The 26,477-nt window shown below is 49.9% G+C and overlaps 2 protein-coding genes across 4 annotated transcripts in view; one reads left to right on the top strand and one right to left on the bottom strand.

Annotated features, from left to right (window-relative positions):
* NCOR1 (nuclear receptor corepressor 1) overlaps positions 1-11,632 on the top strand; it is a 109,221-nt gene extending 97,589 nt beyond the window's left edge. For all 3 annotated transcript variants that reach the window (XM_082201628.1, XM_082201629.1, XM_082201627.1), the window contains 8 exons: positions 31-209; positions 2,249-2,472; positions 4,149-4,286; positions 4,846-4,988; positions 5,605-5,658; positions 6,872-7,093; positions 9,461-9,640; positions 10,183-11,632. In XM_082201628.1, coding sequence (XP_082057754.1) covers positions 31-209; positions 2,249-2,472; positions 4,149-4,286; positions 4,846-4,988; positions 5,605-5,658; positions 6,872-7,093; positions 9,461-9,640; positions 10,183-10,370 — 1,328 coding nt within the window. In that variant the 3' untranslated portion in view covers positions 10,371-11,632. The remainder of the gene's footprint in view (positions 1-30; positions 210-2,248; positions 2,473-4,148; positions 4,287-4,845; positions 4,989-5,604; positions 5,659-6,871; positions 7,094-9,460; positions 9,641-10,182) is intronic.
* Positions 11,633-14,409: 2,777 nt separating this feature from the next.
* Positions 14,410-26,457, bottom strand: TTC19 (tetratricopeptide repeat domain 19). Its single transcript, XM_082201906.1, has 10 exons — positions 26,277-26,457; positions 23,997-24,103; positions 22,305-22,415; positions 21,729-21,767; positions 21,188-21,244; positions 19,925-19,986; positions 18,792-18,886; positions 17,837-17,991; positions 16,913-17,075; positions 14,410-14,665 (listed from the first exon to the last, which is right to left on the bottom strand). The coding sequence occupies exons 1-10, from the start codon at positions 26,452-26,454 to the stop codon at positions 14,496-14,498; spliced, it is 1,137 nt and encodes a 378-aa protein (XP_082058032.1). The 5' UTR covers positions 26,455-26,457; the 3' UTR covers positions 14,410-14,495.
* Between the last annotated feature and the right edge of the window lie 20 nt (positions 26,458-26,477).

The following is a 26,477-nucleotide window of genomic DNA, read 5'->3' as shown; positions in this document are numbered from 1 at the left end:
GTTGTGAATCTCTTCTTCTTTTCTAACTAGGAGACTGCAGCCGTCAGTATGAAGGGTCAATCCACTCCTACAGGCAGCAGCAAGATTCTCCATCGCCACAGCAACAGCAGCAACAACAGCAGCAACCTCCTCCGCCACCTGCGCAGGGGGAAGGGATGGGGCCCGTGCCACGAACACACCGCCTGATCACCCTGGCCGATCACATCTGTGTAGGTTTGCGTACTTGAGCACCTCTTTTGGAAACTTCCCTGATGCTTTCATCTGAGGCAGGCACCTCCAAACTTGGCCCTCCAGATGTTTTGGGACTACAGCTCCCATCACCTCTAGCTAACAGGACCAGTGGTCAGCGATGATGGGAACTGCAGCCCCAAAACAGCTGGAGGGCTGAGTTTGGGGGTGCCTGATTTGAGGTTTACCCCCCGATTCTCACCGCTGCTTATAGGAACTCGCATGGTTGCCTTTATACTTGTATTGTCTAATACGGTCCATTTCTAGTTCCAGTTCATCAAATCTGTACAGCGCTTGATTGAAAAAACAAACAAACAAACCTTCAAAGAGGTGTACAATAAAGGATAAAACAAAAATGACCCATAAGAAAAACTAACAGTCGTAATTCAAGACTTTCGAAAAGTAACAACCGACTAAAATTAAAATGCACACCAGCTTTCTAAGCATCTGGATAGGCTTGTCTAAGCAAAAAATATTCAGCAGGAAGGGTATAGTGATGGCACCTGCATAATTTCAGTAGGCATGGATTTCCAAAGTGTAGGCGCTGCCATGCTAAAATACTGATTTCTTACAATTGCAGAATGGCTATTATGTAGTCTTGACCTGCTGATCGAAGCGGTTGAGTGGGTGTAGATGTCATCTTGTAGGGAAACTGGTCCCCAGTTGCAAAGGGCTTTATCTACTAATAGCAGCACCTTGAACGTGGCCCACTAGCAAACTGGCAACCTGCTTAGGTTATCTGCAGCACAGAGAGAATTCTTCACTCGACGTTATATAGTTAGATGGAGACAAGGGTGGAATAGTGAGCTGGAGGCTGTAGTTCACTGGTAGAGCCCCTGCTTTGATTGCAGAACGTCCCAGTTCCAGTCCTCTCCATCTCTAGGTAGGGGCTGGAGAAAACTGCTGCCTGAAACCCTCACTGGAGAGCTGCTGCCAGTCAGTACTGGGAATACTTAGCTAAATGGGCCCACTGGTCTGACTCAGTATAAGGCGGCTTCCTGCTTTAAATCAGCTTTCTATTGAGACCCATGAGGACTGGAAGCTTGGTTTAGTTTCACGGGAAGGGCTGGAGCACACACTTTGCTTGCGGAGGGTTCCAGGTTTGATCCCCAGCACCTCTGGGTAGGACTTGGAAAGCCAGCCTACCCGAAATGCTGGAGAGCTTCTCCCAGGACGAATGCCGAGCTCGGTGGATCATCAGCCTGTAAATGCTGAGCTCGGTGGATCATCAAGGCAGTTTCCTAAGCAACTGCTGGTCATCATCAGGGCAAGAACTGAGCTGGTTTGTGGGGTGTATTGAGAAGGGTAGGCGTGCGCCACTCCCAGCACTCTTGATCATATAATCTTTTGCAAACCTGTTGAAGTGTTTTTGGAGGTGAGACTAAAATAATAATAATAATAATAATAATAATAATAATAATAATAATAATAATAATTCTCTGCAAAATTCCTTATCCCCAAAGCCAAGTAAACATTGAGTCTACACTGGCTAGTTGCTTTATTTTGTAGAAATTTTTTGGGGCATCCTTCATCTTGTACAGTGGTGCCTCGCAAGACGAAAAGAATCCGTTCTGTGATTCTCTTCGTCTAGCGGTTTTTTCGTCTTGCGAAGCAAGCCCATTGACGGATTAGTGCTATTAGCGGCTTTTAGCGGCTTATCGGATCAGCTGATAAGCGGCTTAGCGGCTTAGAAAAGGGGGGGGGAACCAGCAGGAACTCGGAAGACATTGTCGTCTTGTGAAGCAAGCCCATAGGAAATTCGTTTTGCGAAGCACCTCCAAAACGGAAAACTCTTTTGTCTAGCGAGTTTTCCGTCTTGCGAGGCATTCGTCTTGCGGGGCACCACTGTAATTTCTAAAACACGCTGCTTTTACACAATTCACAACAAAAATGATTAAAGGTTTCTCCCCTTGACAGCAGTCTGCAAATCAATCACACATGCTTCCTGCCCTGGGTGCTGGTTTGGTTTTGCAAGATTATTTGCTGATAATTCATTTTGTCTTTTCCGTTTCCCCCGCAGCAAATCATCACCCAGGATTTTGCCCGCAACCAACCGACTACGCAGCCATCCCTACAGACTCCCACTAGCACATTCCAGACCTCCGCCCCAACTTCCATCGCCACCACGAACCGGGTGAAGGCCTCAAACCGCTACAGCCCTGAGGTGCAGATCCAGTCTGCGCCCCACCAGCGCCCCGGGTCGCGAGTGTCCCCCGAAAACCTCTCGGAGAAAAGCAGGGGAAGGTAACGATTCATGGGACTTTGCACCTTTTTGGCTGTGTGGTCTTGTGTTAGAAGGCTGTGCCGCCTTGAGAAGGGGGCTCGTTCTCTCTCACCCACTCGCTCGGAACTGGCTTTGAAGCTCGTCACTGACTTGGCTCGTCATTGACTTTGCTGCCCCTGATTCAGGCCTTCCTGAGAACTGAGGTGGAGGCTGCATATGATAGCTGGAGTTCTAAACACCAACTACTGGTCTCGTCTGTTTAACATGCCCTGACTTACAAAGTTTCATACATTGCCGTGTATCACCTGGTGATCACTGGATAAAGGACAGCCTAGAAAAATAACTGCCGTATTTTTCGCTCCATAAGACACACCTGCCGTATTTTTTCGCTCCATAAGACGCACCTAGTTTTTAGAGGGGGAAAGCAAGGAAAAAAATATTCTGCGCAGAGCATGTAAGCGGCTCTCGCTTTTCTTGCTTTAAAGCAAGCAAAGCGAGAGCCGCTTACGTGGCTTCTGTCCCACTTTGCGCAGCTCTCACTTTGCTTGCACATCTCTCCTCCCGCCTCGCTGTAAAAGAGGAGGAGACACCAGGACAGGTGCTTTGCTTGCTTTACAGCAAGGCGGGTGCAGAGCAGCCGCAGAGCAGAGCAGAGCAGTGCCTCTCGCGGAAAAGCCAGCAAGAGCCGCACTCACGCTCGGCACAGCTCTTTAAAGAGAGAGCTGAGCAGAGCCTCCCGCCTGCATTCGCTCCATAAGACACACACACACACATTTCCCCTTACTTTTTAGGAGGAAAAAAGTGTGTCTTATGGAGCGAAAAATACGGTAATAATCATACAAAGTAAATAACACACTAATGATAATAATAAACCATACTAATGGTAAGTAATATTATTAATATTTATTTGATAAATGGCGAAAACATAAAAATTACATACTGCTTGATTGTAAAAAGACAACAACCTCCAAGCAGTTTGTTAAAATGAAACCATGCTTTTAGTATTGCTAATTTCAACTGTTTCCCAACATTTGCTAGATCCTTTAAAAGGAATGAGATGCTGGACTAGATTGGAGAGCCAGGGTAGTGTCGTGGTCAAGAATGTCATACTTAAGACCCGAGAGGGAGGAGGCTTCTGGTCCCCACTCGGCCTTCAGGAAGTTCCCTGAGTTAACTCTCAGGCTAACCACCCTCACAGGGTTGTTGTGAGGATAAAATAAAGGGGGGGGGGAGAACTATGCACACCGCCTTGAGCTCTTTGGAAGAAATCTGGAGTGTAAATATAATAATATGTTATGCACCGCAGAGGACCTTACAGTCCACAGACAATAACATCTTGAAGGTCCCGGGCCTCAAGGAGGTTAGACTGGCCTCGACCAGAGCCAGGGCCTTTTCGGCCATGGCCCCGGCCTGGTGGAACACTCTTATCACAAGAGACCAGGGCCCTGCGGGACTTGACATCTTTCCGCAGGGCCTGCAAGATGGAGCTGTTCCGCCTGGCCTTTGGGTGGAGTTCAGTCTGACCCCTCTCCTTTTACAAGACCCTGCATATAAGTGGCCTCTCTTCTCACTGGCTCATACAGTTTAACCTCAGCCTCCGTCCTCGAAAGTTTGGGGCAGGGAGACCAGGAGAGGATATCTGCGTGTTTACAATTTGAAATGCTTTTGTACGTTTCTTGCCCCGCAATCTCTCTAGGCTTGGAAAGTCCCCAGAGAGGAGCCACGTTTCCTCCGAGCCATACGAACCGATCTCGCCCCCCCAGGCCCCGGCTGCTCACGAGAAGCAAGACAGCCTCATATTACTCTCCCAGCGATCCGAGCCTTCGGAACAGAGGTACACAAGACGGGCATCACAGCAGTTTCTCATTCGTGTCTGTCAGTTAAGTTGCTTGCCTGTGGTCTTGAGATCGGCAGGCGCACACAGAGCCCGAGGTGCCCTGATAGAAATTTCGGATGCAAGAGTTTGGCAGAAATGTAGCTCTAATAAGCCTGTTAAAACGGATGTGCAGGTCCTGCTATCGGAACACAGCCCATCCCTGTGAAATCATTCGTCAGGCGAGCGTTCACATAACAAACTGGCGACTGCCCTTATGTCCTTTGGGGAAATTTCTAATGCGTGATTTCTCCCTTCTGCCTTTCCTCTGTTGTTTCTGCCCGAAACGGCAGCCATCAACCAGCAAAACACAAGCAAGGAAGTAGACAAACTTTAAGGCTGATATCTGAATCAGCCATTCCTATAGCAAGGTTCTGGGTGCTAATTCACCATGTTCAAATAAGCAGATTTTCACGAGTGTCAAGATAGCGAGAAACACGTGTATGCCTGCAGGTGTTTTCTTTTTAAAGTATGGCCCATTTTCTTTCTGCGTCTCTTCTCAACCCTTTATTCTCGGCAGGACGGACTCTCGTTCTCCAGGGAGCATGAGCTACCTGCCTTCGTTCTTCACCAAGCTGGAGAGCACCTCGCCAATGGTGATGTCGAAGAAGCAGGAGATCTTCCGCAAGTTGAACTCCTGCGGGGGAGGCGACAACGACATGGGTAACGAAGGATCTCCTTTCGCCTGCCTTTTCCTTTTCTCAGAAATAATTCCCCAGCGACTGTGTGTTTCCCGAGTGCAGTCCAAGATATCCTCCTTTGGCCCTGATGAAATAGATTGATTCCTTCATTAATGGCTGCTAGGATTACTCCCAAAGCGCTCTCCTGGGCAAGGGACTCCCCGTCTGTCTCTCTGCGTGAGTTGCTGTTCTGTCCTCACCTCCTCCATTCAATCGACCTTCAGCCTCATCTTTGCATTTGGAGGCATTTGGGTCATTCCACCCACTCTTCCTCAACCCGGTGCCCTCCAGACATTTTGGACTACCAATCCCATCAGCTGCAGCTATGCTGGGGTAGGGCTGATACTCACTCCTGGGGCAGAGATAGGGTAAAAGCCACATCTGTCGCTCCGCCCACTTTTGCCTCTGGCTCCGCCCCCTTCCCACGGTGGCCCCAGAAGAAACCCAGCCCTTGAGTTCAAAAAGCTTCCTTATCCCCGGTTTTTAAAAAAAACAGGGCAGAGGAACTGAAGAGAATCTCATTTGGATGAGGACATGTTTGAATTTGCCCGAGTTGATTCTAACTGGGATGTGTGTTTTGTGTCTCTCTTTTTCAACAGCTGCTGCTCAGCCAGGGACTGAAATCTTTAACTTGCCCGCCGTCACTACCTCAGGTGAGCCTTCCCTGAAAGCACCCAGTGAGTCGTGGGACAGAGGAGGGTCTCTCTTCCTTACCGCAGTCTTGAGCTGCTGTTGGGCAACAAAGCTGCTCTCACAATGGAGCCGGTGGTAACCTGAGAGTTTGGATGCTGCCTTCACAGCATTTTAGGAAATGTTTGCGTGTGGGGAGAAACCTCAGAAATTGAAACGATGAGGTCTAGAACCTTAAATAGACGCAGCAACGATCCTGCCACAATAAGGGCAGGGAGCTACAGAAGTAGCTGCTGACACTTTGTATGTGGTTGTCACATCGCAGCCACATTCCCTTTTTAAAAAACAACAACTTTTCTACATCAGTGAGCTCAACAATCATGGAATTGTAGTGCTGGGACTCCCAAAGGTCATTGAGTCCAACCCCCTGCAATGCAGGAAGCCCAGCTAAGAAACTTGCATTTCATCAACTGGGAAACAGGTCCTGAAACATTCTTAGGTCTGTAGATCCCACCGGGGGACGGGGGAACTCTTTAATTCCTGAGGAATTGGTGAGGTGATCGTGCAAGGTGTCATGGGGGGATGTCTGTCAGTCCGGCACCGGTGTAAATCCCTTTGCTCTTGCGTTTTCATTGCACACATTAGCAGCCTTGCATGCTGCAACCCTCAATGATTTCCCAACCAAAACAGTGCTCCTACTCTCAGTCGCTGGTATGGTGGACGCTTTTCAGATGCTTCACAGTTTGCAAACTGAAGCTTTGGAGCATGGGGAGGCAACCTAAGGCCCGTGGGCCGGATCTGGCCCAACCGCCTTCTAAATCCGGCTCACGGATGGTCCAGGAATCAGCTTGTTTTTACATGAATAAGATGTGTCCTTTTATTTAAAATGCATCTCTGGATAATTTGTGGGGCCTGCCTGGTGTTTTCACATGATTAGAATGTATGCTTTTATTTAAAATGCATCTCTGGGTTATTTGTGGGGCATAGGAATTCGTTCTTTTTTTTTCTTTTCCAAAATATAGTCTGGCCCCCCACAAGCTCTGAGGGACAGTGGACTGGCCCCCTGCTGGAAAAGTTTGCTGACCCCTGCTTTGGAGCATTGCATCAACTGTACTCACCATTTTCTTTCTCCCTCTCCCCACTTTCTCTGCCCCTCTTGAAAACTGCCTCTTCCTCTCCTTCCTCTCTCCGCCTCCCTCCTCTTCTTCCCTCCCCGTCTCTCTTTCCTCCTCCCAGGTCCAGTCAGTGCTCGAGGTCATTCCTTTGCAGATCCTGCCAGCAACCTGGGCCTAGAGGACATCATCCGCAAGGCCCTAATGGGCAACTTTGACGACAAAGGGGAGGACCACGCCATCGTCATGGCCCAGCCCATGGGGCTGGTCTCTGCAGGCTCCAACCCCTCCCTGGCGGCCAGCAGCGATCTCCGGAGGGAAGACGCCAACCCTTCCCCCAACCCAGGTAAGGGCGGCCGCGGCACGCTTGGGGGGGAAGCTTGTGGTGGCTGCGTGGGCACAGCAGGTCCTTCATGCACAAAGTTTGCGGCTTCATGGCTGCAGGTAGCAATGCCTCCTTTGAGCACCAGCAGCTGCGAACCACAGAAGGGGAGAGTTGCACTTGGTCCTGCTTAAGGGAATCCGCCACTGCGAGAACAGGATTCTGCACTAAATGGGCCCCCTTTGGCCTGATCCAGCAGGACTCGTCTTATCATTCATTTATGTCACATGCCCTCTCCAATTGACTTCACAGGTGACGCTGTGGGTTAAACCACAAAGCCTAGGACTTGTCGATCAGAAGGTCGGTGGATCGAATCCCCGCCACGGGCTGAGCTCCTGTTGCTCGGTCCCAGCTCCTGCCAACCTAGCAGTTCGAAAGCACGTCAAAGTGCAAGTAGATAAATAGGTACCACTCTGGCAGGAAGGTAAACGGCGTTTCGGTGCGCTGCTGTGGTTCACCAGAAGCGGCTTAGTCCTGCTGGCCACATGACCCGGAAGCTGTACACCGGCTCCCTCGGCCAATAAAGCGAGATGAGCGCCGCAACCCCAGAGTCGGCCACGACTGGCCTAATGGTCAGGGGTCCCTTTACCTTTACCTTAGGCAGGAAGAACCAGCTGCAGAAATGTAAGATGGGGACACCTGGCTTGCACGTGAAAAGGATCTAGGGGTCTTTGTAGACCACAAGCTGAACACGAGTAAATAATAATAATAATAATTTATTATTTATACCCCGCCCATCTGGCTGGGTTTCCCCAGCCACTCTGGGCGGCTTCCAACAGAATATTAAAATACAATAGACTATTAAATGTTAAAAGCTTCCCTAAATAATGTGATGCAGCAGCAAAAAATAAGCTAATGCTATTCTAGACTTCATCAACTGAAGTATAGAGTCCAGGTCAAGGGAAGTAATAGGACCACTCTATTCTGCCTTGGTCAGACCACACCTGGAGCCCTGTGTCCAGTTCTGGGCGCCACAATTTAAGAAGGATGTTGACAAGCTGGAAGGTGTGCAGAGGACGGCAACCAGGATAATCAAGGGTCTGGAAACCAAGCCTGATGAGGAACGTTGAAGGAGCTGGGGGTGTTTAGCATAGAAAAGAGGAGAGTGAGAGGAGATACGATAGCCCTCTCCAATATCTCAAGGGCTGTAACATGGAATCATAGAATCATAGAGTTGGAAGAGACCCCAAGGGCCATGGAGTCCAACCCCCTGCCAAGCAGGAAACACCATCAGAGCACTCCTGACATATGGTTGTCAAGCCCCTGCTTAAAGACCTCCAAAGTAGGAGACTCCACCACACTCCTTGGCAGCAAATTCCACTGTCGAACAGCTCTTACTGTCAGGAAGTTCTTCCTAATGTTTAGGTGGAATCTTCTTTCTTGTAGTTTGGCTCCATTGCTCCGTGTCCGCTTCTCTGGAGCAGCAGAAAACAACCTTTCTCCCTCCTCTATGTGACATCCTTTTATAGATTTGAACATGGCTATCATATCACCCCTTAACCTCCTCTTCTCCAGGCTAAACATGCCCAGCGCCCTTAGCCGTTCCTCATAAGGCATCGTTTCCAGGCCTTTGACCATTTTGGCTGCCCTCCTCTGGACACGTTCCAGTTTGTCAGTGTCCTTCTTGAATTGTGGTGCCAGGAACTGGACATACTACTCCAGGTGAGGTCTGACCAGAGCAGAATACAGTGGCACTATTACTTCCCTTGATCTAGATGCTATACTCCTATTGATGAGGCCCAGAATTGCATTGGCTTTTTTAGCTGCCGCATCACACTGGAAGGTGGGGCAAGCTTGTTTTCTCCACTCCGGAGGGCAGGACTTGAACCAGTGGCTCCAAGTAACAAGAAAGGAGATTCCTACTAAACATCTGGAAGAACTTTCTGACAGTAGGAGCTGTTTGACAGTGGAACGATCTCCGCCGGGAGTTGGTGGGCTCTCCTTCCTTGGAGGTCTTTAAGCAGAGGTTGGATGGCCCTCTGTCATGGGTGCTTTAGTTGAGATTCCTGCACTGCAGAGGGTTGGCCTAGATGACCCTCAGGACCCCTTCCAACTGTTATGATGCTGTGCCTTCAGTGAAGGCAGTATGTAGCCAAAGATGGCAACTGGTTGGCTACAGTGAGAACAGGATGCTGGACCTTGCATTCCTTTATAAAAACGATTTGAATGCAACTTTTGAAACCAAGTCCGCTGCCCAGGCAGCAGCCCGTGTCCCCTTCTCACCCCACATGAAGGGGGCACCCCCCGCTCTGTTGCAGAGAACTGGGCAGTCTCTGTCCGAGGGCGCGGAAGAGGCCCTGGCATCCCTCCCTCCACCTTTCCTTTTTCCAGGTGGTGTCAGCAAGCAAAAGCTGATGGGGAAATCGGGCAGCAGGAAGTCCAAGTCTCCGATCCCCGGGCAAGGCTACTTGGGGACGGAGCGGCCCTCGTCGGTCTCGTCGGTGCACTCGGAAGGGGACTACCACAGGCAGACGCCGGTGTGGTCGTGGGAAGACCGGCCCTCCTCCACAGGTGAGCCAGGCCAGTCATGAGCGCCACAAGGAAGCGCCTTGCTGTGGGTGGCAAGATCTTCCAGAAGGCTGCTTTTATTTGTTTGCGTAAAGCATGGGTAGGCAAACTAAGGCCCGGGGGCCGGATCTGGCCCAATCGCCTTCTCAATCTGGGCCCACGGACGGTCCGGAAATCAGCTTACGCTATTCTGTTCAGGTAGACAACCAGTGGGTCTCCTGCAGCAGAGCTCGGAGGACTCTATTGAGAACCACCTGGAGGGGGAAGGATTTGCGAACCGCCCACTAGCTGATGCCACGAGATCTTGTCCCCCACCAGTTGCACAGGGCAGTAGTTAAGGTTTAAGCTCCTAATCTAACATTAGGGCTGCTCCCAGAATCAATTCATCTTGAGTCTAGTCAACCCTGGGTTGGAATGTGCTTGACCCAAAACACAGGATTGGGCTGAGGGTTCTGTGCACAGGCTGGTAGGACTTGGGATGATATTTCAACCCCTCATTTCTTCTTCTCTTTTCCCTCCCCCCTTCCAAAACCTTGACCCTCCAGGATCCACGCAGTTCCCCTACAACCCTCTGACCATGCGCATGTTGAGCAGCACCCCTCCAACGTCCATCGCCTGCGCCCCTCCCTCGGTCAGCCAGGCCGCCTCCCACCAGCCCAACCGGATATGGGAACGGGAGCCGGCGCCCCTCCTGTCCGCCCAGTACGAGACGCTTTCAGACAGCGATGACTGAACCAGAAGGAGACGGTGGCCCAGGGAGGCGAGGGGAAGGACCCTTTTATAAAAGAAACTTCATTTCTGCGTCGGAAGCACTTGGGTTGCGCTTTTTGTTTTTAAAATGACACTTCCCCCCCTCCAAAGACTTTGCAAGCGAGAGCCGGGACCTTGGAAGATGAAGGAGTTACAGGAGCCGGTTTTGTGTGTGTGTGGGGGGTGGTTTTTATTTTTATCAAGACTCCCTTTCTACGCAAGCCTACGTGAGCAAGGGGAGGCTCAGTGCCCTGAAGATAAATATGTAAAGAGGTTTTGTTTGTTGTTTTTTTAACAAAAAGAGGAAAGGAAAGGAAGGAAAAAAGGACCTATTCCTGAGCGACATCTTTTATTTGTAAAGAGAAAAAGCCTAACATAATGTCTCCTTAAGGAAAAAAAATCATTCTTATGTAAATAGAGGTAACTTTTCCCCCCTGCTGTGTCCCCCCCCCCTTTCCACATTCCCCTGTCCCAGCTCTGTTGCTAGGTATCTGGTGTGCTTATGTTCAATCAAATCATTGCATAAATGTTTTGGGGTCATTTTATCTTTTTATTTTTAAGGAAAGTGTTTTATCAAAGGGTATAATATTTTGAGCACGCGATACAGCCCAGGATATCTGCCTGTGAGCTCCGGTTTTGAGGGGCACCCACAGCCAACGTGTCCCCCAACCAGGCTCACACCCCTAAGTTCCCCCTCCGCGTCCCACCCTTGCTTGATCTGCAGAGAGCTACTTCTTGCAAGTGGCACCAAACAATCTTTCCTCTCCCCCCCACCTAATTCTAGGGACTTTCCCCCCCTCCCCTTTTCTGTGGTTGTTCAACACCTTGTGGGAAAACTTTTTTTAAAAAAAACTGACCCCGTTTAATGAATCCTGTACATTTATTTTTATTTTTTATTTTTAATACAAACCAGCCTGGCCCTCTGGCAGGTGAGGAGGTCTTTTTAATGATTCTGCCACGCTGTAAATTTTCTTTCCCCATACAGTTGGGTTTCTGTTTGGCAACACTGTGAAAATACTTTTATTGCATGGGTACATAATGGTGAAGCTCCCTTCTCTCGCTCCCCGATAACTCAGACATGGCGAGGGTTCCCTCGCCGGCCACACACTGAACTGCTTGAATGGCACAGCCTGCCCCGGTCCCGATAATTCTCTTGCTTCAACATTGTCTGTTGTTTTTAAAAGAAAAAAAAACCACCCCACTTGTTGCTTTGACGGGCAGCCCTAGTAAATTTGTTTCCCTAAATCAGAAGGCTCTGGGTGAGTTTTGTCTTCTTTAAATTCCATTACTGGGGCGCACAGGGTGTGGGTGGCTGGGGTGGAAAGCTGCGGTTCTGCTGGAAGTCTTTTTCCCTTCTCCCAATTTTGTCGGAAGATTCGGGATGGATAAAAGGAAATAGTTCTTCGTGCAGCGCATAGTTGAACTGTGGAACTCACTGCTGCAGGAGGCAGTGACGGCCACCGACTTGGACGGCTTCAAAAGAGGATTAGGCAATTTCATAGAGGATACAGTGGTGCCTCGCAAGACGAAAATAATCCGTTCCGCGATTCTCTTCGTCTAGTGGTTTTTTTGTCTTGCGAAGCAACCCTTTTAGCGGATTAGCACTATTAGCGGCTATTAAAGGCTTAGCGCAGGGGTCTGCAACCTGCGGCTCCGGAGCCGCATGTGGCTCTTTTACACCTTTGCCGCGGCTCCAGGGCGGATATTAGCGAGGGGAGGAGGCACATTGTGCGCCCCGACACTCCCCACGGTGGCGGGCGCTGTACTGGCTGTGACGTTGCATGGGGGCGGTGTGTGCGTTAGTCACGCACTGTCCCGACGGCACCTTCCCGCCCGCTGTCAGATCGCGGCTCCGGAGATATATTTGTTTTAAATGTTGCAATGGTTTTGCGGCTCCCATGTTTTTTTTCCTTCGGAAACGGGTCCAAGTGGCTCTTTTTGTCTTAAAGGTTGCAGACCCCTGGCTTAGCGGCTAAAAGGCTATTAGCGGCTTAGAAAAGGGGGGGGAGCGAAAAAATCGCAAGACTCGCAAGACGTTTTTGTCTTGCGAAGCAAGCCCATAGGGAAATTCGTCTTGCGAAGCGCATTGAAAAACGGAAAACCCTTTCGTCTAGCGGGTTTTTCGTCTTGCGAGGCATTCGTCTTGCGGGGCACCACTGTACAGCAAGCAAGGTGTAAGGGACACGGGTGGCGCTGTGGGTTAAACCACACAGCCTAGGGTTTGCTGATCAGAAGGTCGGCGGTTTGAATCCCTGCGACAGGCTGAGCTCCTGTTGCTCGGTCCCTGCTCCTGCCAACCTAGAGTTCGAAAGCACGTCAAAGTGCAAGTAGATAAACAGGTATTGCTCTGGCAGGAAGGTAAACAGCGTTTCTTTGCGCTGCTCTGGTTCGCCAGAAGCGGCTTAGTCCCAAGACATCAGTGCCTCCCAAATGGAGACGGTGTTCCTGGGAGCCACCGGCAGTCTCAACCTCTGTGGATTTGTCTCCAGGAAGATGGATCTTGCAGCCCTGCAGCTGCTCTTGGACTCCAGCTCCCAGGATGGTTGGGGGGAGTTGTGAGTCCAGTGATGCCTTGCACACCCAATGGGCCAAGCTGGCTTCTCTTGCATGGGCCAGAAGAGGGACGGCAACTGGACCTCTTCTGCAACTCTTCCCTGCAGCCCACTGCATGGGCCGCATCCTGCCCCCCAATCTCTCCCCCAACACATGATGTAGTACATCCTCCTGGCTCCCTATCATGCCCAAAGCTCCCCAGTACACGTTAATAGGGAGGCGGGTGGCTCCCTGGGTTAAATCACAGAGCCTAGGACTTGCTGATGAGAAGGTTGGTGGTTCGAATCCCTGCGACGGGGTGAGCTCCCGTTGCTTGGTCCCTGCTCCTGCCAACCTAGCAGTTCGAAAGCTCGTCAAAGTGCAAGTAGATCAATAGGTACCGCTCCAGCGGGAAGGTAAACGGCGTTTCCGTGCGCTGCTCTGGTTCACCAGAAGCGGCTGAGTCCTGCTGGCCACATGACCCGGAAGCTGTACGCCGGCTCCCTCAGCCAATAAAGCGAGATGAGCGCCGCAACCCCAGAGTCGTCCGCGACGACCTAGCGGCCAGGGGTCCCTTTACCTTTACCACACACGTTGCCCTGTTTGCATGAGGGGCTCTCTTGTTGCCCTACTTCATGGGGGTGCGTCTCCCCTGTAGCTCTAGGTTTAGGGGAGTCCTGAAGTCTGGCCAGCAGGAAGGCCCCTGTTGTGGAGGGCTGGTCAGGAGAGGCAGGTAACCCAAAACAAGATTCTTCCGTCTTAGGCGCTGCCCCAGTCCTCACCACCAAATGGGGAAGAGCAGAGGCAAAGGAAGAGAGAGCAGAAGCTGGCTTGTGACAGAGTCACAGGGTCAGTATTGCTGGCACTGACTGGCAGCATCTCGCCAGGTCTCCTAAGGCAGCCCTACTGGAGATGCTGGAAAGTGTACCCAGGACCCAGCATCCTGTTCTCACTGTGGCTGACTAGATGCCATTAACAGGACACCAGCAAACAGGATTTGAGTGCAAGAGAGCCATCTCCCCTCCTGTGGAAGCATTTCTGCCTCGTGCCGCCAAACGAACTGTGTGCCCCTTTCCTAGGAGTTGAACTGGCTCCCACCAGCTCCTCTGAACGGGAAGGAGGAGGAAGAAACGGGAAGGGAAGCCAATTCTCCCATTCCGCCACCCACTTCTTTCTTTTTCCCCAGGGCCCTTCACCCCAATTAAACACCCACCCTCTCCAGCGGGCCGGTGCCAGCCCTCTTAAATCTTCAGAGTAAATGTTGTCGACTCTCTTTCTTTTTAAAGATCCACCCTTAAGCTGCAGTCATCTTTATTCAGTTTTGGGATGCAAAGCGTAGCTTTTCGTCTCCTTTCCCAGCCCAGAGATTTACGGAGACGCCTGCCCGCATCGTATATTTCGGTGGCACAACCTCACCCCAGCCTCCTGGGGTCTCCCACCCACTGACCTCTCTTGGCCTTTTTACCAGGGATTCTTCATGGGGTCGCCTGTCCTTGCCACGCAAAAGGAGACGCTGTGCTTCTGAGGGTTTTGTGGCCGACGCTTGCGCCACCCTCGCCCTCCTGCGCTGCCTCCATCACTTCTGTTCTTCTCCTGAGGAACTGGCCGTAGAGACTGGCCCCTTCCTCTGCCGCCTGGCAAGCTCGGCCAGCTCTTTCCGGATGTGTCTGACCGAAGGCCCGTCTCCAGCTGCCTCTGCCTTCTGTAGGGCTTCTTTGTAGACAGCTTTCGCCGATGAATACTCTTCTGCGTTTTGTGGGAGAGAAAGGGGGGGGGAGCAAATGAGGTAAGTACCCCCTTGACAGAAACACAATTTTATCCTATGATGCAATTTATGTACCATAGCGCTTCACAAAGTCTGCCGGAAACTGAGGCAACTGGGGACTGGAAGATCTGATTTTGGTTGCAGATACTAAGCTGCATCGACAGAAGTCTAGTACAGAGGTATCTCTGGTTACCAACGGAATCCGTTCTGGAGGTCTGTTCGTAACCGCAAGCCGCTTGTAACAGGGACCGCGCTTTCGCTTATGGCGCCTTCCACCACACGATTTCTGCTCGCATCCTGGGGCAAAGTTCGCAACCAGGAGCGGTTACGTCCGGGTTAGCGGAGCTTGTAACCCGGAGCGCACACAACCAGAGGCGTTCGCGACCGGAGGTAGCACTGTATCCAGCTCAAGGGAAGTCATGCTCCCGCTTGATTCTGCCTTGGTCAAGTTACAAGGAACCAGGCAGAGGGCCTTCTCGGTAGTGGTACCCGCCCTGTGGAACACCCTCCCACCAGATGTCAAAGAGAACAATAACTACCAGACATTAAGAAGACATCTGAAGGCAGCCCTCTTTAGGGAAGCTTTTAATGTTTAACAGACTACTGTATTTTAATACTTTGTTGGGAGGCCAGCCAGATGGACGGGGTATAAATAATAAATTATATTATATTATTATTGGTTGGACCACAGCTGGAATGCTCTGTCCAATTCTGGGCACCACCGTTTAAGAAGGATGTTGACAAGCTGGAAAGTGTGCAGAGGAGGGCGACTAAGGAGATTGAGGGTCTGGAAACTGAGCCTTGCAAGGAACTCTTGAAGGAGCTGGGTACGTTTACCCTGGAAAAAAGGAGACTGAGAGGAGATGACGACAGCCATTTTCAACTACATGAAGGACTGTCCATAGAAGATGGAGCAAGCTTGTTTTCTCCTGCTCTGGAGAGTAGGACTCAAACCAATGGATTCAAGTGACAAGAAGGGAGATTCTGACTAATCAGGGGAAAGCTTTATGAAAATAAGAGCTGTTCCACAGTGGAACGGACGTCCCCCTTGGAAGGTGGTGGACTCTCCTTCAATGGAGATTTTTAAGCAGAAGTTGGATGGCCATCTGTCATGGATGCTTTAGCTGAAATACTTTATTGTCACTTGTACAACTTGTATACAGTGAGATTACATAAGCACCCCCCACTCAGCTCTCTTAGTCTTAATTTCCCTCGTTTACTGATGCACACCCACCAAATCCGAAAGTCAGTTGCCCTGTTGTTATCTTTTCATTCAGCAGCCTAACAGCCCACGGACAGAAGCTGTTCTTTACCCTGTTGGTGCGACTAAACATGCTTCTCTATCTTCTGCCTGAGGGCAGGAGATCAAGAAATTTCTGGAGGTTGAGTTTTTCTTAGGTCCTGGGTACACTTCCCAGCAGCTCTAGGTAGGGCTGCCTTAGAAGACCTGGCGAGATGCTGCCAGTCAGTGCCAGCAAGTAGTTGAGATTCCCGCACCGCAGAGGGTTGGACTACAGGACCCTTGGGCTCCCTTCAACTCTACAATTCCATGGTTAACAATGCAAGGATGTTAATACAGGCATCCTCCTTGACCAAGAGCAGAGAGGAGTTACTTGAGGGAATCTGGAAGCAGGGCAGAGTAGCCTTGGAAGCTGACTTCAGAACATGAGAAGAGCCTGCTAGATCTTGTCTTGTCCTCTTGGTGGTCAACCAGATGCCCATTGTGGGAAACCCGCAAGCAGCCCAGCAGCCCTCTCCCCGCCTGCAGTTTCCAGCAAGTGATATTCAGAAGCCTTGTTGCCTCTGACTGTGGGGGCAGAGCCTGCCCATCCTGGCTAGTAGCCATCAATAGCTTTCTCCTCCGTGAATTTGTCCAGTGCTTTCTTAAAGACATCCAAGTTGGCAGCCATCGCTTCCTCCAGTGGGAGGGAGTTCCACAGTTTCAACTTAATGTGCTGCCCAAATAAGAACTTCCTCCTTATCTGCCTTGGGAAACAGGTGGGATATAAATAAACTAATAAAATAACAACACAGTATATTATATATTTGTACTAAGTTTTCTTTTTTGGATACTAGGCGTTGACCGTAATAGACTGAGAGGACTATTTGGGAGGTTGGGGGGGGGGGGACAATTGTCCTTGTTTTTGATGACAGCTCTCCAGTTAAATGCCAATTCCACCCCACCTGCTGTCCTTCAACCCCCCCCCCACACACCTTTTACAACCCACCTTTGTGCATGAGAATCCCAGCGAAGTTGTTCAACACAATGTAGGTCTCTGGGTGCTCTGTCTGCTGGGCCAACTCCGACGCCCTCCTTACTCGTGCATAAGCATCTTCATAGAGGCCCTGAGCATCCAGAGCCGTCGCCAAATCGTTCATCAGAACTACCGTCTGTGTCATGGGGGGAAAAGGAACGGGAGGGACGATCTCTCATCAAAAGGAATCCATCCTCGACCAGCCTTGCCTTGTCTATCTACAAAGAGCATGATCTGCTCCGAGAACACCTAAAGGGCGATCAGAGGCCCTTTTCAGCAGTGAATCTGCTCACATCAGGGGTGGGGAACCTCAGGCCAGCTAGGGGCCGAGTGTGGCCCTCCAGGCCTCTTGACTGCGGCCCTCGCCAGTCCTGCTCCACTTCTTTTCTGACTGGCAGCTGTTCTCCTGGGTTTCAGGCAGAGTAATATCCAGCAAAGATCCCACCAGCTGATAACTTGCAGGTTACCGTATTTTTTGCTCTATAAGACTCACTTTTTCTCTCCTAAAAAGTAAAGGGAAATGTGTATGCGTCTTATGGAGTGAATGCAGGCTGTGCAGCTATTCCAGAAGCCAGAACAGCAAGAGGGATTGCTGCTTTCACTGTGCAGCGATCCCTCTTGCTGTTCTGGCTTCTGGGATTCAGAATATTTTGTTTCTTATTTTCCTCCTCCAAAAACTAGGTGCGTCTTATGGTCTGGTGCGTCTTATAGAGCGAAAAATACAGTATGGCTTTTTTTTACTGGAGGTGCTGGGAATCAAAACTGGGAGTTCCCCAAATGCGTTGCGCAGGCTCTTTCCCAGAGCTACGGTCTTGACACTTAGATTTGTTTGCAGAGAAAGATTGGCGTTCTCCACTCCCGAAACGTAACTGCTCCGCTCACATGCTGCGCCCTCACCTGGGGGTGTGTCTCTCCTTGAACCTCCATGGAGATCTGCAGAGCCCTCTCGTACATCCTCTGGGCCGCGGCTGCCTGGCTGTGTGCCAGGAGGTAGCGGGCGTACGAGTCGAGGGTCATTCCCAGGAGCAGACGGGTGTTGGATTTTTCTTCCTCTGTGGGGAACAGGAGGGGGAATGTGTGTGGCGATGAGAGCCAGTTGGGTGTACTGGGGAGGAGGAGGCAAATTTTGGAGGTGGGGACGCACATTTCTGAATTCGTGTGTTGGTATTGGGTTCAAATCATGCAAGGATAAACCTCGGGTGACCTCTGGGCTGCCCTCTCTTCCCCTGCCCTGACTTATGGTTGTTGGAAAGGAAATAGGAGAGGAATTGTGAACACCAACCCGAGTTCCTGAGTTTGATAACGAAGGGTACCACATTTGGTTTTTTTTATTTACAGTGGTACCTCGGGTTAAGAACTTAATACATTCTGGAGGTCCGTTCTTTACCTGAAACTGTTCTTAACCTGAGGTACCACTTTAGCTAATGGGGCCTCCCACCACCGCCACATGATTTCTGTTCTCATCCTGAAACAAAGCTCTTAACCCAAGGTACTATTTCTGGGTTAGCGGAGTCTGTAACCTGAAGCGTATGTAACCCGAGGTACCACTGTATAGAGGGAACAGGATTGTGATAGAGGTGTCTGAAACTATGCACAATGGAGAACAGGCTTTCCCAGACTTGGGTCTCCAGCTGTTTTTGGACTACAGTTCCCATCACCCCGACCACTGGTCCTGTTAGCTAGGGATGATGGGAGTTGTAGTCCCAAAACAGCTGGAGGGCCGAGCTTGGGGATGCCTGCTCTAGAGTTTCAGGCGGGGGAACATCCCCAGCCCTACCGGGAGATGCCATCAGGGACTGGACCCCCGGGGACCTTCTGCATGCAAAGCAGCTGTTCTGCCTTCCCACCATACCTGGCAAAACGTCAGCAGGGATGTCCTTTTGTTTTGCGACCTTCTCCTCCAGGGTCAGAATGCAGAACTCGTAGCCAGCCAGGGCCAACTTGTCCCTAAACCAGAAAAATAAAGTAAGTGGGGAGGAGGATGTCAGCACAATCCAAAAATGGGGAGCTGCTGCATTGTGTTTTCTTACTGCGAAGCTGCTTGGTGTGTTTTTAGGGCTGCATGACTTAAATCGGTTAAATGAAACTGTATCTGTACATTCCGTAAAACCAGCTGAAATATCATATTTTTTGCTCTATAAGACTCACTTTTTCCCTCCTAAAAAGTAAGGGGAAATGTGTGTGCGTCTTACGGAGCGAATGCAGGCTGCGCAGCTATCCCAGAAGCCAGAACAGCAAGAGGGATTGCTGATTTCACTGCGCAGCGATCCCTCTTGCTGTTCTGGCTTCTGAAATTCAGAATATTTTTTTTTCTTGTTTTCCTCCTCCAAAAACTAGGTGCGTCTTGTGGTCTGGTGCGTCTTATAGAGCGAAAAATACAGTACATTTTTGTTCCAACAACCTGTGGAGCCTGTGCGGTGCAGCACTCAGAGTGTCGGACTAGGAGCCGGGAGAGATCTGGGTTCAAATCTGGCCATGAAGCTCGCTGAGTGACCTTTGGCCTCTCACTCCCTCTCAGCCTCCCCTACCTCGCAGGGTTGTTGTGAGGATGGAATGGGGAGGAGGCAAACCATGCAACCTTGGGCTCCTTAGAGGAAAAGGTTTGGCTTAATGCACTAACAAATCAATAAAATAAAAAAAAATAAATTGGCCGATGAGATACCTCAATTCATTCGGCAGGTCAATAATCATGGGCTGTCTCCAGCTAAGATTTGCTCTTGAGTAGACCCAGCGTTTCAAGCTGCGGACATTCCCAGCCCTCCCTGCAGCTGCCTGGAATTTAACCTGGCAATTATTCATGCAAGACAGGGGCTGTATCTCTGAGCTGTGTTCCCCCTTCCCCTGCATGGGAACAGGGAACAGCTACTGAAATTTCAGAGGCCATGATGGAAGTATGCTAAGACAGGGGTGGGGAACTGGATGCAGCTGGTGCAGCAAAACCCCACTGCCCCCCCCCCCCACTTCCCCCTGGACAGTCAAACTCACTCATTCCGTGCTGCATAGATGCTGGCCAGCTTGAGGGACATCTCTATGATGGCGTTGTCATCCTGGAGAAGGGAAAGGAAGGTTGCAGGAGATTAGCCAGCTAAGATTGCTGTTTAGCCCACTGCTAAGACCATAGCCTGCTGGATCAGACCAATGGCCATTTACTCCAGCATCCTGTTCCCACAGTGGCCAACCAGATGCCTGTGGCAAACCAGGAAACAGGATTCAAGCAGAAGAGCAACACTCCCCCTTCCTGTGGTTTCCAGCAACTGCCTCCATCCGCAGAGGCAGAGCAGAGCCATTAGGGCTACCCTGTTTCCCCAAAAATAAGACAGTGTCTTATATTAATTTTTGCTCCCAAAGATGCGCTAGGTCCTATTTTCAGGGGACAATTTCTTTTTCCATGAAGAAGAATACAGTACACATTTACTGTCTAATTGTGAGTGAGCCAGACTCCGTCAGGGCAGAGCGAGCAGCAGGTGGCAGCTTGTTCTGGTGGCAGCGCGGGCTCTCTGATTTAAAGAGACCTCACACTGCCTGAATAGCTCCGGCTGCGGCCAATCAGTGAGCGGTGCGGCAGCGCCCGCTGCTGTGGTCCAGAGGAGTCAGACGCCTTACGGTAGCTTCGGGGGCCTTATATTCCGGGAAGGCCTTATGTTCGGGGGAGGCCTTATTATATGGGGGGATCTTATTTTCGGGTGGATGCCTTATATTACAGCGAGAGGCAAAACCAGAAGTAGGTCTTATTTTCGGGGGATGTGTTACTTTCAGGGAAAGACGGTAGTAGTCATCAATATTAATCCCTCCATGAAGGGCCTAATCCTGCCTCCTGCGTTCCATAGTTTGAGTCTACCCTGCATGAAGAAGTACTTCCTAGCCACTATGCTCCACCATCCGAAAACTGATCAGCCCTCTCTCTCCCTGGTCCAATGTCCCCATTCCAAACACATAAGGATGTAGTGCTCCAGGAACTGCATGGGCAGAAGTTAGATCAGGATAGCACCTTCGCTTAGCCTTTCCTCACCTGGCCCAGTACCGTTATGTTCCTACATTGTAAACTCTGTGGTCTTTCTTGGTGGGACAGCTATATAAATCTCTTAAATAAAATGGAAGTTTCTTAAAAATCAAATCTGCAAGTTAGCTTTCTCCTCCTCCAATTCCACCAAAACTACTACAAAGTTCTGTCTCGCTTATTACACGTTTCTAGAATCCAGACACCTGGGATCAGATCAGAACGGGTTTCTAGCAGAGAAAAATCCTTACTTGCTTCATGTCCCCAGCCAGTAAGTAGCTCATGGCTGCCTTGAAAAGTTTTTCTGCCTGAAATGAGAGGACAAAAGGGAGAAATGGTCAAAAGAGCCAAGAGATAGGGAAAAAGCTAGAATCAGTTCATGTCTAAAGGTGAACCTATACAATTTGCAGTTTCCGTAACAGAGAACCAGAACACATCTGCTCCTTAAAATTTGCGCTTCTCTGAACCTTGCAATGCAGTTATCTGGCTAGGTAATGTGTTTTTAAAAACAAACAGTAAAGTGTGGATAAGAATACACTTATTTATGAAAACAGTAAACAAAACTCCATTGTAGTAGGGGAAAATTGCTTTGCAAATATGTGTACATTAGGCAAAAAAGCATATATAGAAATCTACAATCGGATTTTAAAAACTGCACTAAAATTCTGCTGAATTTTCACAAGGGCTTGAAAACAAACACAGATTCACGCGTCCCAGGAACAACCAGGGTCTTAAGGGAGCGCTCTCTGTTCTGTAGGCAACAGGGGTTGGCCTCTTCTTGAACTTACTTACGTGATCCAGCTGACCCCTCATGAAAGCCAAATTCGCCATCTGCAACAGACAAAAAAATGGAGCTGCTTAGATGTTTTAAGAGGAAAAATTGTTCTTTTGCTCTGCTTCCATCGGTGGAGATCTCAGCCATATGAAAAACAGGGAGGACTAGAAAGTTGTGCACGTTTGATTCTGTGGAATGAAAGCTGAGGTTTTAAGGCTGCTCAATGTTGCACTCCAGAACAACTTATGCACATTATCCACCTACGTATTACTGAGCTTCTTCCTCATATTTTCCAATTTAACACAATGAGTAGCCCTATTTTCACCCACCAGTGTGTATGTGAGTGTTGCCGCATCAAACTGTTTTTATACGATTGTCCTTTAACTGTTGTCCTATGAGCAAATGTTTTACACATTTTTAACTCGTACAACTGCATCTTTGCTGCGTCGTACATCGCTCTGGGATGCCTCACAGGAAGCGAATCATAATAATCACAATGATAATGATAAGATGTTGTGCTGTGATCTCAGGGCAGACGTTCCTCCGATTCAGTGTGGCTTCCTTGCAGGGTTTTAAGCATCTCCTGGACTCACCGTGTCATAGGTATAAAGAATTGCTTGCTTGTTGTCCGACTGGTGCGAGAGTCTGGCAGCTTCATGAAGGAGCCTCTCCGCCTCTTCCAACTCTCCTTTCATGATGCTCAGCTGGGGGCAAAAACAGAGAAAGCCAGGTTTAAACCACCAAGTGAAGACCGCTAATACAACACCCTGCTTGCAGAATTTGCACTGGCCACCAATCGGCTACCTAGCCAAGTTCAAGATATTGGTAAAGGTAAAGGGATCCCTGACCATTAGGTCCAGTCGTGGCTGACTCTGGGGTTGTGGCGCTCATCTCGCTTTACTGGCCGAGGGAGCCGACGTACAGCTTCCGGGTCATGTGGCCAGCATGACTAAACCACTTCTGGCAAACCAGAGCAGCGCATGGAAACGCCGTTTACCTTCCCGCCAGAGTGGTACCTATTTATCTACTTGCACTTTTATGTGCTTTCGAACTGCTAGGTGGGCAGGAGCTGGGACCGAGCAACGGGAGCTCACCCCGTCGCGGGGATTCGAACCGCCGACCTTCTGATCGGCAAGTCCTAGGCTTTGTGGTTTAACCCACAGCGCCACCCACGTCCCTCAAGGTATTGGTACTAAGACATAAAAGCCCTAAGCAGCTCAAAACTGGTCTACATGTGAGGCCACACCAGCATGGTGTAGTGGTTAGAGTGTTGGACGAAGACCTGGGAGACCAGGGTTCAAATCCCCACTCAGCCATGAAGCTCCCTGGGTGACTTTGGGCCAATCACTGCCTCTCAGCCTAACCTACCACACAGGCTTGTTGTGGGATAAAATGGGGAGGAGGAGGGAAGAGTAGACGCCACTTTGAGCTGCTTGGAGGAAAGGTGGGGTATTGATGCAATAATGTAACAAAACAATAAATTAATAGAATGCACTGCTCTCTAGGCATCAGAAAACTTTCTGATGGAAACAGGACATTTTCCTAGGCCGATCAGCACCGGAAAATCCAGCTGCATGTGTCTGGAATGCAAAACAGGATGTTGATGTGTGGGACTGTACTATTGGAAAAAAGGGGCAGTCTATTCATTGCACTGAGCACCGGATGTTAGCTCAGAGTGTCATCTGACCTGTACTGGAAGTACAGGGGTGGAGAAAAGACTCTACTGCTGGTGACTGGAGAGTGCAGACACGTTTCTCTGTACTGCTGGAATGACAGGAATAAAGACATGTAAATAGACTCCTGTCTGTCTCTTTCCCCTCCCTGAGGGAAGCAGGGAGGAGGATGTGTTCTTCTCACGTTTGAGGAGGATCGCCGATTTGTGACCTTGCCTGTATCCTGCCGGGAGACGCAGACGGGAAGGTCAACAAGGATCTCAAGCCAAATGCCTGGAGTGAGGCCAGTTACCTCTGACTGCAGCTGAGAATCCTGACATTTTCCTAGGCCGATCAGCACCGGAAAATCTTTCCCAAACACCCAAATCACTGAGGGATACCGCTGCCCACTATGCTCTGTCAGGTACAATTTGAAGTATTAGATACCATGAGAAACTGACTCACTGCAGGCCAGGAGAGACATTGGTCTAGCTAACCTGGTGCCCCTCCCCCCCCGCCTCCATGCTTTGAACCCCAACACCTGTCAGCCCCAGCCAGCAAGGCCAATGGGGTGACTCCCACCACCCCACTGTGATTAAGTTCCCGCATCCTGGTTTGGCCCCAGAACCTCACCTTGGCCTTCTTTAGCAAAAGAATGATGGTGTCTTCTTCCTTCGCCTCGCTCTGCTCTTCTGCTGAATCCTTCTCTTTCTCAGCTTCGCGGGAGAAAAGGGAAAAGGCTGGAAACCGGAAGGGGGAGATGGAGTTTAGAAAGGCAGTTCGGGGTGGACCCCGAGGGCAGGTGTGCCCCTTGACCATCGTCTCACAGTGTGGACCGTTTCAGCAGGAGCCAGAGTGGCTCCTAAGGGGATGACATCTGTTGCAATCTCTGAACAGTCATCAAGGGCATTCGTAAGTATTATTACTATTTTATTATTTATTAAATTTGTATGCCACCCTATACCTGTCGATCTCAGGGTGGCTCACAACACAAAATCACAATATAAAAAACACAAAATAGATAATTTAAAACAAAAACAACCCAATAACCCCCCTTCCATTGTAATAATAAACATCAGTAACAACTAATAGTGAGCCCTTAATACGACTACTAATCATTCGAAACAAAATTTAAATAAATTCTTTCCAGTAGGACCTTAGAGACCAACAAGTTTGTTATTGGTATGAGCTTTCGTGCATGCACGCTTCTTCAGATACTCAGACGCACACGAGAGCTTATACCAATAACAAACTTAGTTGGTCTCTCAGATGCTTCTGGAAGGAATTTTTATTATTATTATTTTGTTTCGACTACGGCAGACCAACACGGCTACCTACCTGTAACTACTACTAATCATTCTTTCACTTTTAGATCACTGGACAGAAACACATTATAATAGCTTTTTAGAATGTTTTTCACTATAACTGGTTTTAGATGTTTTCAATTGATACTGTTTACAGAGTGTTGTGGCCTCATTTAGGATGTTTTTATTTGTTTGCTTTTAAAAACTGTATCTCTCTTTGCTGCCCTGAGCTGCATGGGGAGGAAGGGCAGGGTATAAATTCAATAAACCCTTCCTCTTTTATGTTTCTGTTATGCAGGCAATTAGATTACAGTGGTACTTCGGGTTAAGTATTTAATTCATTCCGGAGGTCCGTTCTTAACCTGAGGCACCACTTTAGCTAATGGGGCCTCCTGCTGCTGCCACGCCGCTGGAGCCCGATTTCTGTTCTCATCCTGAAGCAAAGTTCTTAACCTGAGGTTCTATTTCTGGGTTAGTGGAGTCTGTAACCTGAAGCGCATGTAACCCGAGGTACCACTGTAGCTGGTTGCAACATCTGCCTAGATAATTTTCCAGTCTACGTAATTCCCAAGCAAATTGTCTTCAGGGGTATTCAATGCCCTTCCTCTGTATCTTATACAGTGGTAAGGTAAAGGTAAAGGTACCCCTGCCCGAACGGGCCAGTCTTGACAGACTGTGGGGTTTGTGCGCCCATCTCACATTTATTGGCCGGGGGCCAGCGCTGTCCGGGGACACTTCCGGGTCACGTGGCCAGCGTGACATCGCTGCTCTGGCGAGCCAGAGCCGCACACGGAACGCCGTTTACCTTCCCGCTGGTAAGCGGTACCTATTTATCTACTTGCACCCGGAGGTGCTTTCGAACTGCTAGGTGGGCAGGCGCTGGGACCGAACAGCGGGAGCGCACCCCGCCGCGGGGATTCGAACCGCCGACCTTTCGATCGGCAAGCCCTAGGCGTTGAGGCTTTAGCCCACAGCGCCACCCGCGTCCCTTATACAGTGGTACCTCGGGTTAAATACTAAATTCGTTCCGGAGGTCCGTTCTTAACCTGAAACTGTTCTTAACCTGAAGCACCACTTTAGCTAATGGGGCCTCCTGCCGCCGCTGCGCCGCCAGAGCACGATTTCTGTTCTCATCCTGAAGCAAAGTTCTTAACCTGAGGTAATATTTCTGCGTTAGTGGAGTCTGTAACCTGAAGCGTATGTAACCCAAGGTACCACTGTAGCTGGTTGCAACATCTGCCTAGACAATTTTCCAGCCTATGTAATTCCCAGGCAAATTGTCTTCAGGGGTATTCAATGCCCTTCCTCTGTATCTTATACTGTACATCTCTGCACAACTGTCACCTGATTTGTGGCCATAACTTTTTATATGGCTTTTAACTATATGGATTTTATGGGCTACTGTCGGTATAAACTGCTCTGACACACGCACATAAATAAGCATTGCTCTTGATCGTATTAAATCCCCTTTTAGCAGCTCTGACTGCCTAAGCCTGGCAACATTCTCGGACATCAACTTTCCCCTTCTTGCCCTTATTTAACTACTGCCTGCGCAGACCCCGCCCACAAGCGGAAGCCACGCCCCCGTCTCTGGCCACGCCCCTGGCACCTGATAGGCCGAGGCCTCCCGCCAAGGTAGCGGCTCCCGCGGCTGCCGTCAGGCGCTTCCCTCTTCCGTCTCCGCTGCGGCCGGCCCTCGCCTGACCCAGGCTGCTCCGTCCCAAGGCCGCCGCGGCCGCCGCCATTCTCAGGCCCCTCCGAGGCAGCAGCGCCACACACAGCGACATGGCCCTTTAAGAAGAGGAGGGTG

Source organism: Podarcis vaucheri (assembly GCF_965113315.1).
Source record: "Podarcis vaucheri genome assembly, chromosome: 15".
In the NCBI taxonomy this organism is placed as follows: domain Eukaryota; kingdom Metazoa; phylum Chordata; class Lepidosauria; order Squamata; family Lacertidae; genus Podarcis; species Podarcis vaucheri.
Note: the sequence above shows the minus strand (reverse complement) of the source record. Positions and strands in the feature narration are given on the sequence as shown.